The sequence below is a fragment of the Callithrix jacchus genome, chromosome 1 (genome assembly GCF_049354715.1).
Source record: "Callithrix jacchus isolate 240 chromosome 1, calJac240_pri, whole genome shotgun sequence".
NCBI classification, from domain to species: domain Eukaryota; kingdom Metazoa; phylum Chordata; class Mammalia; order Primates; family Cebidae; genus Callithrix; species Callithrix jacchus.
In genome coordinates, this window is record NC_133502.1 from 134,698,171 (window position 1) to 134,712,573 (window position 14,403).

The 14,403-nt window shown below is 40.5% G+C and overlaps 2 protein-coding genes across 3 annotated transcripts in view; one reads left to right on the forward strand and one right to left on the reverse strand.

The window, feature by feature from the left end:
- MOB3B (MOB kinase activator 3B) overlaps nt 1-14,403 on the reverse strand; it is a 216,397-nt gene that overhangs the window by 198,429 nt on the left and 3,565 nt on the right. The window lies entirely within an intron of this gene.
- IFNK (interferon kappa) lies at nt 3,563-13,173 on the forward strand. The gene is given in 4 exon segments (XM_078345936.1): nt 3,563-3,583; nt 12,528-12,723; nt 12,726-12,835; nt 12,838-13,173. Coding segments are annotated over 4 exon segments (633 nt in total). The 3' UTR covers nt 13,144-13,173.

A 14,403-nucleotide genomic window follows, 5' to 3' on the forward strand; every position in this document is an offset into this window, starting at 1 on the left:
GGGAAATTCAAGCCTCAACCTCAACCTAAGACCAATTAAGTAAATTATTTATATCACTGGCTAAAGTATAAGGGAGCTAACCTAGTTTCAGACCAACCAGTTAAAGACTGAATGCCAAATGAAATTATTTACTGATTACCAAAAAACCATCATGTTAATTCAATAAAGATCTCATAATTAAATACAACATTCCCAACGGTACTTCTGCAAAACCACCTTTGGTAATCACAGATGATAACCTGAACCCAACATATCCTAAGTAATGTACTAACACATGCCTCATACCAGTGGTATTCTTTCCATCTCGACTGTTTCCCCTTTAATCTAAACCACCACAACTCTCACAAGGCCTACTGAAATATTTGCCCTTGACCTGGCCTCCTTGCTTCCACTCTGGCCCTTCTCCAAACTGTCCCCCGACAGGGCCCCCAAAGGGGTCTCCTTCAAGCACATATCATATCATACCACTCTCTTACTTGAAAATCTTCCCTATGTTTTAACTGGTCTTAGAATAAAATTGGAACTCCATCACGGCCTGCTGTGCCTGCCAGTCCCAACCTATCCTGGTACCAACCTCTCTATTCTCATCATTCCAGCCCAGGTAATCTCCTTTGTATCCCTTATATATCCCAAGTTTTGTCCATCAGGGCCTGCAAACTTGCTCTTCCCTCTGTCCAAAATGCTCCCTTCCAGCTTTGTAGGTAGCTGACTGTTCTTCACCCTTCAGGTCTTAGCTCATCCCTGTTTATTTCCTTCATAGCACTTTTTTTTTTGACAGAGTCTCACTGTGTTGCCCAGGCTGGAGTGCAGTGGCACAATCTCAGCTCACTGCAACCTCTGCCTCCCAGGTTCAAGCAATTCTTCTGCCTCAGCCTCCCAAGTAGCTAGGACTATAGACGCATGCCACACATCTAGCTAATTTTTTGTATTTTCAGTAGAGACGGGGTTTTACCGTGTTAGTCAGGGTGGTCTCAATCTCCTGACCTTGTGATCTGCCTGCCTCAGTCTCCCAAAGTGCTGGGATTACAGGCATGAGCCACCACACCTGGCCCATAGCACTTATAAAGCCCTGTAATTTTATTGTTCTTGTTTGAAGACTTGGACACACTATGAGGACAGGAAGCTCGTCCATTCTGTGTTACTACCTTGTGTCAGGCATCATCTCCTTGGAGATAAAAGGATGGATAAATGAATGGATAGATGGGTGGATGGATGGATGGATGGGTGGGTGGATGGATGGAATAAACATGTAGTAGATACTTTCAGGATTATTTGATCCAACAACTGGAACCATCCATGAGAAACTGTATTATCACATTTAGTAATGAGTCATTCTGGCAGGGATGTATATAGGGCAATCCCAATTTCTGCTCTCTTAAGTACATCCCTCCTGGGAATATAAAGAAGCTTTAACTCTGGGACCATTCATATGGCCCTTTTCACACAGTGAGTTCTGCTCTAAAGGAAAAATAATTGTACAAAATTGAAAATTATAAGAGGATATTCCAGTATTTAATTAGCTATAATATTTGGGGATATAAGACTATCCTGGCTTTTAATTCTAAGATATCCAATTTATAGAGAAGCTCTTTCAGATATAATGTCAACTCAATGCAGAGTAAGACCATAAGCAAAAAACAAACAAAAAAAAAGCCACCACCGCCACAAGCTGTTTTCTTGGGTTACTATATAGATTCCTATATCTGGAACTATTCTTCCTGGAGGTGATACAGCAAATCAAACCTCCGACAGTGTGGAAATCCAGCATGCACTTCATTTTTGTTTATGGCACTGGGTCAATCTGACAGAATAGTTTGTTTTCAAAGTTCTGACTAAATGGAAGAGAGTCGTGTCTACAGATTGTTTTCCCAGAAGTTCCTCTGTATATATAATAGGAAATGCAGGATTGGATCTAGTCAAGGGCTAGTTAAATGTCAGGGCAGTCTTTCCACATTGAACACCATGGAGAATGCCAACATGTGTGACCATGCTTTTCCCCACTTTGGGCCATGATGAAGAAATGCTATCCCAAGCCAGCAGAGCAGCTGAACTCCTTTCTGCAGCTCAACACAAGAAAAACCAATGACCTCTGCAGAATGTCTGCCAAGGAACTGCACGCCTATTGGCAAGGAGCATCAGCCTACAAGGAGGGAGGTTGTAAGAATCAGCCCTTCCATGCATGTGCTAGTGGTTACTCCTGTAAGGAAGTCGCTAGGGTCTTTGCTCAGGACATCTCATGATGCTCCCTTTTTGAAGGCCCACAGGAGAAATTCCTCCCAGAGCTCAGTACCAAGAAAAATTTTGCTTCTCCTAAAGACTTAGTTTTGTTGTGGCTTCATTCGGCCTTTTGGATACTAAAAATACTTTAACAGATCATATTATCTGTTTGTAGGAAGCCCTGAGGTTTGCAACCCTCTACACTATTGACATTAGACATTATGACATACATTCTTACATTTGAACTGTGCCCCTGACTTCATCTTGTATTTTTACTCTTGTTTTCCCTCAATTCTGATTTCTTTAATCTTTTTCCTCTTGCATTATATATATATATATATTTATTTATTTATTTATTTATTTTTGAGACAGAGTCTTGCTCTGTCGCCATGTTGGAGTGCAGTGGTGTAATCTTGGTTCACTGCAACCTCTGCCTCCTGGGTTCAAGCAATTCTCCTGCTTCAGCCTCCCAAGTAGCTGGGATTACAGGTGCGCACCACCATGCTCAGCTAATTTTCGTATTTTTAGTAGAGATGGGGTTTTCCCATGTCAACCAGAATGGTCTCAATCTCTTGACCTTGTGATCCGCCTGCCTCAGCTTCCCAAAGTGCTGGGATTACAGGTGTGAGCCACCCAGCCTCTCCTGTATCATTTATATTTCTATAAATGGTTTCAAATAATTTTGAGAATGAAAATGGCTAGTAATACATAGATACACACAATGGATTTTAAGCCAAACCCTCTACGGACCCTAGTCCTGTAAAAAGACAATGTGGCCTCAGACATACCTGGGCTTGAATTCTGATTCTGTGAATTTCTAGCTCTGTGAATTTGGTTAAGTCGCTCAGTATTTCCCAGTTTCCATTTCTTCCTCTTTAAACCGAGGTAGTATCATCTACACTGTATAGTAACTGTGAGAATTAAAGAGAATGTATCTAAAGCACTGGCACTTAATAATTGTTAAATTAAAGTTATTCTTTATTATTATTAATAGCGATACAGATTACTACCAAAGAATACTTAGAGACAGTGTCTGGCTTGTCATGTTGACAGGCTTATGAACACTAACACTAACTACTCATATAGCACATTTCTACCCAAAAAAGACCTGTGGTTAAACACTTCCATACTAGCTCAATGTCTCCAAGCCCTTCTTGCCAACATGCTAGGTTTGTTGCAAGATCCTCTCCCCATTAAGGCTCCCTGTACCATATCCCCTGTCATGGATTGAACTGTGTCTCCCCCAAAAAAACACTGAAGTTCTAATCCCAATACTTATAATTTAACCGAAGAAACAAAATATAACCAAAGAAACAAAATTATTTGCAAATGTAATCAAATTAAGATGACGTCATCCTGGATTAGGGTAGGTGCTAAGTTTAACAAATAGTGTGCTGATAAGAAGACCACCAAAGGGCCACACGAAGGGACACACAGATAAATGAAGAATCGATGAAGGATACACAGAGGCAGAGATGATGCATCTAGAAACCAAACAACACTAAGGACTACCAGCAAGCACCAGAAGCTAGAAGAGGCAAGGAAGGATTCTTGTTTAGAGGCTTTGGCAGGAGCATGACTCTGATTTTGGACTTCCAGACTCTAGAACTATGAGAGAATAAATTTCCATTGTTCTAACCCACCTTGGTTATGGTAATGTGTTATGGCCACCCTAGGAAACAAACAAATCACCAAACTCCTACAGCCCCAAGTGGCACAAGTAAAGAAACCAGGCGAACTTGCAGTCCAGGTGACATCTGCCAAGAACTCCATACATACATGCCTGCCAGTAAGATGTATTTCATGGGCGGCATATACTAAAAGAGCCCAAAGAGTTTGACCGTAGGCTTCAATGAATTAATTCTTCTTTCTGAGTTTAAAGAATCACATCAACAGGAGGGCATTAGGTCTAGATCAACAATGGCAAATACAACTTAACTAATAATAGCTGGATTACAGTGTTATGTTGAAAATTCTGTGGAGCCATCTGGGTAAAGATGCAGAGACAAAATAAAACCCCAGAATATTCCATCTGCATTCTCCTTATGCCTGTGACCATCCTCTTCAGTTTCCTCTCCAGCTGCCCACTCTAACATAGCAGATTCTTGGGGTTCTGACACTAACCCACTTCATTCCATTCCCTATATATTCTCTTTGGACAGACCCACTGATTCTTAGTCTTATCACCTACAGCTTCTGTGGATACCTTCAAATCTATCTCTCCTGCTAGCATCAGTCTTCTGCTCTACTCTAGGCCCATATATTCAACTGCTGGATAGACATCTCCACTTAGTTATCTCAGACAGTTCAGCAACTTGTCTATAACAGAACTACCCAGTTGCTCCCCTAAGCCAGCTCTTCCTCCCATAGGCTATCTCGCAGTTGGTGGCACAGCCAAAATCCAGCTAGAAAACTGAGCTTTTCCCTAGTCTATTTCCTCCTTCTCACCCCTGCCTCCCATCCCAAATCAATTTCCAAAACTTGCCAACTTCTTACTTTCTAAGTAATTCTCTTCTCGATACCTGCTATCACTGTCCCTATTCAAACTCTCATCAACTCTTGCCTTTTAAGATTAAGACTAGGTATCACTGACTCCAGGAACCTCGGCAAGGGACTACATTTGTCTTGTCTGCACTTGTATTCTTGGAATTTAACATTGTGTCTAACATCTGTAGGCAACAGATGATGATGGAAGCTATCATTTATTGCTCACATTCTATGTACTAGATTCTTTCTCAGCACTTTACACCTCCACAAGCACCCTTGGCAATAGGTACTCTTCTTAGCCTTGTGTACAGATAAAATACAGAATGCTCAAAGTTACACAGTTCTATCAAGAGGCAGAATGAACTAATCTGATATCCAATTTAGATTAAAATATACTCATAAGATAAAATACTGAAATGCATATCTATTCATTCAATAAATATTTATTGAATATACGCTGTGTCCTAAACACTGAGGATAAAATGGAAAGCAAAGAAAACAAACAAGTGAATACATAAATAAATTAATTTCAGACATGGAGAAAAGTCTAGCATCTCTCAGGAAACCCATTCTAAGCCTCTTCTCGGGCTAAATGGGGGCAAGGATGTTGGCAGGAAGAAAAGAGACCCCTCCTCACTTCTTCCACCCTCTTGCTCTAGAAGATTATTCCCAGATACCATCCTCAACCTCAGGCATTGTTCAGACACTTAAGAAATCCTAAAATTTGCAGCATGTGAGTCCTCTGCCAGGCTAAGTAAGCCCACCAAAATTTTTCTATACAATACCTTTCTTTGTTCTTCAGAAATGTCAAGAAACCTTATGACCACATGCCAGCTGATAGTAATTAAAAGAAGACACTGTCTTCATCTCCACTATGCCAACTCCTTTTTAAATGTTTATCCAAGACAAGAGGACATTTCTGTCCACCATCCACAGTACTCTCATCATTTCTTCCCAACTACAGCCACGCTTGGATGTGGTCTAGGAAAAAATCCACATCTACCCACTGAGTAAAGAGAAGGATTATTCTGGTAGGTGACATCCATCTTTCATCCCTGCCATCTGAAATTCTTACTAACCACTCAGAAGTAAAAGCCCCATTTGGGCTCAAAAGGACCGAGTGCGGTGGCTTACACCTGTAATCCCAGCACTGAAATGAGGATATGGATGGAGGCTGTTCTGGTAATCCTAAAAGAGAAAGTAGGTTTTACTGGTGGTGCACATTTATTTACTGAAATACTTATTCCACCATGCTACATTTCTTTTTATCAGGGATTCTTTTCTCACAGCTCAAATTATTCCTGGGCAGGAAGTTACTGTGTGCATAATCTTCAACCGGGCTGGAAAAAACAACTGGATATTAGTTTGTCCAAAGAGCCCCTCTAAGGGTGACACGATTAAATGACAGCTACAGGGAGCACCATGTACCAAAAAGTGGCGAAAGGAGGTGGTGGAGAGGAATGATCTTAGAACTTCTCAGCAGTTTTGCCTATGCAGGTCATTACTCAATCAGATTTGAGAACTATAAGAAATCACATGGCAGTTTTTGATTAAACAAACATTTACTATGTAAGATGTGCCATGGATACAAAACTAAGAAGGACACATTTTTATTCTGGAGGGGAAGATATATGAATCAACCAAGCAATACAAAACTGTGTGATATCACTAGAGTGGTGGTACAAAAGTGCTCATGTCCTAACCAGCCTCAGGGAATCCCAAGGCAAATGCACCAGAAGTAGTAGAGGACGTCAAATGGCCACCTAAGTTCCCATCTACCATTCTGTAAACGCCTTGATTTTCCCCAGCGCCTGCCCATATCCCTACAAAAAAAGCACTAAGCCACCAAATAACTTTACTGTCATTCAGACATGGCTTCATTGTTATCATTCAGTCACCCAACAAATAATTATTGAGCGCCTACTATGGGCCAGGTGCTGTGATAGCCTGGCTTTCTCACAGGCTAGGTCTGGTAAGCCATTTATCCTGGACCTCATATCCATAAAGGGCTGACAATATAGATTTTTAATATTATCTCCAAATGATATCCTATATACAGTCACAAAGATATACTTCTAGGATTCAACCTCAAAGCATAGCACAATTTTTATAATCCTGTTTTGGCAATTTAAAAAATATATGTACAAGTCCTCCAATTGCCACCCATGGATATGATCTGGGTCTCTCCTATTCCCTGTGGGCATTTAAGAGAAGGCAAATGAGCCAGTTGTTATACCTTCCCTCACAGAACTTATTGCTTAGTAAAGAGAATGGTGTCAAACAAGGAATATATCAAACTGATAATTGTAGTAGCCACAGGGGAGGAGAGAAGGATGACAGATGAGGCTGAGCTGTTAAGCAAAGCTTTCACTCGCTCTGAAGTGTTTGAACTTTTACAATATGCACATATCCATGTATTTCCTGTATAGTCATTATCAGTTTCTCTATCAGGGACGTCATTAAGAGAAGAGCCAAGAAAGGGACCAGAGCTGGCCCCAAATGAGGCAGATCCCAATGCTTAGGCAGTGAGAATGAGTGAAACGTCATGTTGCCGGAGGTGACCGGGTTGTTCTGAGGATAAAATTGCTGCGCACAACACTGTGGTGACCATCCTCTGCAGGCCCCATGGGAAGCACTGCTAGGCCTGGACACAAGGCTTCCTTCCCCTCCCTGGTCTCTCTACTGGGTTCAGTCACCTAATGACCTTACAAATGGAACAACTTACATTCAAGGATTGAGTAACGTGGATGATGCGTTACTCCCACCCTGATTCAAAACTTGTCTTTTCATGGAAAGCAATAAATCCTATCTATAGATGACAAATGCCCCTCAGCTGAATCACATCTATCTTGTCTAGACTGAAATGTCTCAGGCCGGGTGTGGTGGCTCACGCCTGTAATCCCAGCACTTTGGGAGGCCGAGGCAGGTGGATCACAAAGTCAGGAGTTCAAGACCAGCCTGGCCAACGTGTTGAAACCCCATCTCTACTAAAAACACAAAAATTAGCTGGGTGTGGCAGTGTGCATCTGTAATTCCAGCTACTCGGGAGACTGAGGCAGAAGAATCTCCAGAACCCGGGAGGCAGAGGTTACAGTGAGCCGAGATCCAAGATCATGCCACTGCACTCTAGCCTGGGCAACAAAGCAAGACTCTGTCTTAAAAAAAAAAAGTCTGATCTTCATTTTGTCAAATTGTGCCTTGTCCAATACAGTTAACCTCATAATCCACACAGACACCACACAATTCCATGAACAGAGCAGCCCCTGCTAACCAGCCCTCTCTGAGGAAAGCCTGAACATGTATAAACAATCTCAAGCCATGCCAGGGAAATAAGAACAGATACCATGGAAACCACGATAGCATGTCAGTGCACAGCCTGCTGATGACAGACTGAGCAGTCATCAGCAGTCATATGCCAAACTTAGGAGGCAAAATGTTTCCTTACACTGTCATTGTTTTCAATTTTCTGATTATATTCTGAGATACATTCAGATGGCTTGGCTTTACAGAACAGAGATATGACCAGCGACTGATCATTCAATAACGCTTCTAATCAGAGTAATTATATGTGAGTGTACAAATGTATGTATGTTTGTATGTGTGAGTACTATTTTGTTTTAGTATGATAGGTGCCCTCTTTGGCGTGCACAGTTGTTTCGGGTATGTGCACATGTAAAGCCAGCATAGAGAAATACAATCAAATGCAACTCTGCAGGAGGCGGAAGAGTAGCAGAGGAATGGCTTTCTGCAGGGGATGTCATGTCTGAGCTCTGTTCTGAGAGGTCAATGAGAGCTTGCATGGCAGATAAGGTTGTCAGATAAAATAAAGACACTCGGTTAAATCTGAATTTCATAAAAACAGTGAATGACTTTTTAGTATGGGTATGTCCCAAATATTAGATGAGTGTTCTGTATTTTTATTTGAGAAGACAGGCAATTCTAATGGTGGGAGACGGACAGATGTGTATGCCAACCATCTTTCCTTGTCATGAACATTGTCAACATCAGCATCTATTAACATTTAAAGAACAGGGAAATGAGGTCCACACTCTTGGGAAACCCTAAGAATTCCTCCTACTGCCTAAAACACTCAGAACACACCTGCTTCTTCAACTACAGGCTCCTTGAGATCATGCACTACACTTTATTCCTCCTGCTTCAGGACCTAGGCCAGTGACTGGGATGTCGTAAAAAATAAAAGTACATTTTTGGAGCACTTTGGGAGGCCGAGGCGGGTGGATCACAAGGTCAAGAGATCGAGACCATCCTCGTTAACAAGGTGAAACCCTGTCTCTACTAAATATACAAAAATTAGGGGGGCATGGTGGTGCGCACCTGTAGTCCCAGCTACTCGGGAGGATGAGGCAGGAGAATTGCTTGAACCCAGAAGGCGGAGGTTGCGGTGAGCCGAGATCATGCCATTGCACTCCAGTGTGGGCAACAACAGCAAAACTCCGTCTTAAAAAATAAAGTACATTTTTGGATAAATGAAAATATAATACGGAATTACAGTAAAGGAAGAAATTTTGGGGTAAGAGGGCTAAAATTGACAAAACTGTGCATGGCCAAAAATACAAGCAACTTCAAGATGAACGGGAATAGCCAAATGTGCAGCCATCTTTGACACCAATGAGCAGAACTTAACACAGTAGTAAGGCAATTGAACAATCTTTTAGCTTCCTTGGTATCTCTGAACTGTGTCAAACTAGTGAAAAGTATACTAAGCGCCAAGGCCAATTTCAGGGAAGTGTGGGAGTGCACTCAACTGGGACTCAATTGTATTAATTATACAATTATCTATTTTTTAAAACCCATGTTTAAGGAGTCCAAGACACTGTAAACCCAAAATGGGGAATAACTGTTCTAACTGGAACAGTTCAAGAAGTTTTAGGTAGAGAAATTAAATAAGTTATGTAAGAAGCTATGGACCTCAGAGAGGCTTTGCACTTTATAGAACCCGTGTGTGTGTGTGTGTGTGTGTGTGTGTGATTATAAATACATGTATACAAATATAAACATATTTTTAATGATAAGCTGCAAGAATAGTATATTCCCACATACTGTATGTTATTCATATCAACTGATTAGAACTGAGCTTTGGGGAGAATCTACATTTTCTTTCAAAATACTCTAGAGTAGAAATGTTTAAACAAATAAAGTAGTATTGATCTCATTTCAGATATATAATAATTTTTCCTTTTAAATGTATCTTCTTTTAAAAATAGCCTTGTCTTTTTTTTTTTTTTTTGTGACTGAGTCTTGCTCTGTTGTCCAGGCTGGAGTGCAGTGGCACAATCTTGGATCACTGCAACCTCCACCTCCCAGGTTCAAGCAGTTCCCTGCCTCAGCCTCCCAAATACCTGGGATTACAGGCACATGCCATCACGCCCAGCTAATTTTTGTACTTTTAGTAGACACGGGGATTTAGCATCTTGGACAGTCTGGTCTTGAACTCCTGACCTTGTGATCCAGCCACCTTGGTCTCTCAAAGTGCTGGGATTACAGGCTTGAGCCACCGCACCCAGCCCAGCCTTTGTCTTATTAAATAAGAAATACTCGCTGACCACAGAAAACTTAAAAAGTCTAGGTAAGTAAAAATATAAAAATAAAAACCACCCATTATTCTTCCAGTTAGAGATGACTCAACATTTTTGCATATATATTTCAATATTTTTTCTATACGTATATACATATGTCTACATTTAACAAAAGTGATATCAGCCTCTATATACAAATATAAGCTTGTTTTTTAAGCTACAAATTTATCTACCCAAGTGACCAAATATAATCCCACACATGATTTTTACTGCTTGCACATATCTTTTCTACTGATGGCTTACTTAAGTGTTTATTGCTGAACATTAAGATTGTTTTCCATTTTTGTGTGACAAAGTTCCTTACAGCTAAGTCTTTAAGGGCATCATCAATTTCTGGGGAATCAATTCCTAGAGGGAGAATTCCTGAGTCAAATATTATGTACATTTTTAAGGCTTTTGATCCATATTACCATTTTCCTCTCTAGGAAGGGTGTGTCAATTTACAATACTATATAAAAGGGCTTGTTTTCTTAATAGTCTTCAAATTTGGTCACCCCAAGAAATCTGTCCATGAAATCAGAATTTATGTAGATAGAGCATATAGAGTAACATATAATTTCTTTTTTCCACAGGAAACGTTTCCCAAAAGCCAGGATTTTAAGAAATCCCCACTTACCAACAATTAGCCTTTAGTGCAGCCAACTGATTTAGACAGGAACTTTTTTTTTTTTTTTGGTGAGTCAGAGTCTTGCTCTGTGGCCAGGCTGGAGTGCAGTGGTAAGATCTAGGCTCACTGCAATCTCTGCCTCCTGGATTCAAGCAATGCTCCTGCCTCAGCCTCCCATGTAGCTGGGACTACAGACACATGGCACTGCACCCAGCTAATTTTTGCATTTTTAGTAGAGACGGGGTTTCATCATGTTCGTCAGGATGGTCTTGATCTCTTGACCTGTGATCCGCCCACCTCAGCCTCCCAAAGTGTTGGGATTACAGGCGTGAGCCATTGCGCCTGGCCTAGACAAGAACTTTTTAAGCCAACTTTTCAGTCTGCCATGTTTGTGGAACTGTGGTTATTTATCATACTACAATGACTTAATTGCAAATTTAAGTATATCTTTTTTTAAAAGATGATATAATAAGCTAGCTTTCTTTAATGACAACCCATTTTAATTTACTGGAGAAAAGAATCCATTTGTCTTAACCATAATCAGAGGAAAGTTATTTGGTCAAACAAAGTAAAAACCATAAATGATGAATAGCCATCACTACCACAGTAACATTGGTCCAGCTAGGAATCAGCTTGGCTAAATGGGTGACTTCCTACTCACATACCTCCTCAGTGCACAACAAACACAGGAGCAAACAAAAGCCTTTACAGAATCCAGAATCACCAGGCAAGAAGAAATAATAATTAAGCAAAATTTTAAAATACTACCCCTAAAAAAAAATGATACTACAAGAGAGAAGTTAATGAGTCAGAAAGATATTCTCAAGTACAAAGCCCACTCCAGGACTTTTATGGAAGATATCAGAGGCATATGGAAGGCCAAGTCCAGGATGGATTCAACTGAAGAAAAGGATATTTAGAGAATATCGACATTTTCTAATGCAACAGAAAACCAAGCCAGCTTAGTCTTCTACTTAGTAAGTGCCATGCTAAATTGACCAACTTTATTCTTCAACTTTCTGGGGATCCAGAAAAATCAAACAAAAAAGATAAAATATCCAAATATAGAAGCATACTTTAACAAAATCAGAAAAACCTAAACTATATTGGGCTCTGGTGACCCAGCAATCAAATCATCACAGGCATTTGGTCAATGTCTATGGTTAGCTCAATGAGAGAGGATGTTTAGCCATAGCGCCAGGTACACAAAATGTATTTTCATGAAGGCTCACTCCCTCTTACGCAATAGAGTTGGGTGAGTGGGTGAGTGTATAGACTCACAGCTTTCGGCTTTCTGAAATTCCCTGCATTAGTCTTGTTATGATGATTCCTTAATGCTGGGATAGATCATCCAGCCATGTAAGGTAACACGATTAACACTTTGCTCATTTAAAAAAAAAGAACGTTATCACTTCCAAACTCAGTGTAGTCACCCCAAGTAAAAAAAAAAAAAAGCCTCAGAGGCAAAGGAAAGGGGCCGTCAACCTTGGTAACTGTAAAATGATGAATGAGAAAACTCCTCCTGCTGAAGAGACTCACGTATATAAAGGGAAGGAATACTTTAAACATCATTGCCAAATCCACATCTTCTGGATTTTTTAGCTTGAAAAAAAAATGAGCACAAACCTGATATGAGTCAAAAGTGTTTGTGGCTTGAGCTCCTTGTGGGTCTGTTCATTGCTGGCACTCTGTCTCTGGACTGTAACTTACTGAATGTTCACCTGAGAAGGGTCACCTGGCAAAATCTGAGACTTCTTAGTATGAACAATTCATTTCCTATAGAATGTCTACGAGAAAACATAGCTTTTGAGTTGCCCAAGAGTTTCTACAATATACCCAGCCTATGAAGAGGGATATGAGGAAGGCCTTCCACGAAATGTCCCTACAGGCCTTAAACATCTTCAGCCAACACACCTTCAAATCCACCTGGAAAGAGAACACCTCAAACAAATCCAAATAGGACTTGATCAGCAAGCAGAATACCTGAACCAATGCTGGGAGGAAGAGGAGAATGAAAATGAAGTCATGAAAGAAATGAAAGTAGATGAGATGAAACCCTCAGAAGCCAGGGTCCCCCACCCGAGCAAGCTGGGACTGAGGAGATATTTCAACAGGACAGACAATTTCCTGAAAGAAAAGAAATCCAGTGACTGTGCCTGGGAGATTGTCCGAGTGGAAATCAGAAGATGCTTGTACTACTTTTACAAATTCACAGCTCTACTCAGGAGTAAATAAGGTATATTTTGGGAACTGAAATTCCTGTTCCCTCCAAAATCCCTTTCTCCTTCTCTTCCTCCATCTTCTAAGGATTACTGTGCTATTCTGCAAGCCTGTCCTCAGTTGGATTGGTGGCCTGGGAACATAAGGGACATTCACCTCTCTAAGGAGAGGTAATTCCAACCATTCTCCTGGTGATTAAGAGTCTTGCTAGAAAGTTTTTAAGACAGGTTTAAAGGAATAAGATTCCCTTTCTACCTTCTATTCTCTCTTCCTCTTTTCTTTGGCCGTTTTGAAAGAGCTTTGCTGTACCACCTGTGAACTTCACCAAGACAAAGGCTAGAGGATAGGGAGCAGCGAATGTTGCAAAATGGTAACATTTGAATGACTTAACTGTTTTGCTGTCAGTGTTGTTTATCCTTTGAAAATTCCGCACAGTAAAAGAGCTCATATGTGCTCCCTAGAGTCCATACCTTTGCTTTTCTCCCCTCCTGCTCAGAGAAAAAAGGTTGACATTTCTGGCCCATTTGCTTCTCAGCTTGGTTTGTTTGAATTGATGCTGTTTGTAGAATGGTATTTCATTATTTTAAGAGTGAAGATCCATAGTGAAATTGGATGAATGGTTCAATTAGATGACCATTAAGCTCTCATTTAACCTTTGAGAGCCCATGATTCTAATGCAGCACACTCTTCATTCCTGATGTATATTGTTTGATTCCTCCATCTACAGGCATGGAAAATGCTGCAGAAAAGTATAAAGTACAGCATCTGTCTTTCACTGTTTTTTATGTGCCTGAAATAAAATGTCCAGAGTCATAATATGGAACAATTTTACATTAGATTTTCCTAGTTAGAAGACTACGTTCTGTGAGTTAATTTAACTAGCCATTCCAATAATACATGATATTTTAATATCTTCTATCTTTTTAAAAGTTACTTTGCAGCCAGATTACCTAGATTATTTACTTTTCTTGTATGGCCCTTCATTGTATTAATTCACCACCTAGCTCAGATGGGTTTTCTCTTCCTCTCTCTCCTCTACCCCATTTCAGAACCACCTACCTTCAAGCAAGAATTAACAGAGACTGCGGCTATGCAAATGCACAAAAAAGGGTGAAAGGTACCTGGTTCTGCCCTTGGAAGCCATTTCCTGCTCATGCCATAAAGAGCATGCTGCCGAATTGTTCAGATTCAAGATTATTCCAAGTGCAGGGCTCAAATGGAATAGCCAAAAGTCTTATGATAAAAGTGAAGTTAGAAGAAACGTTTAAAAGAACA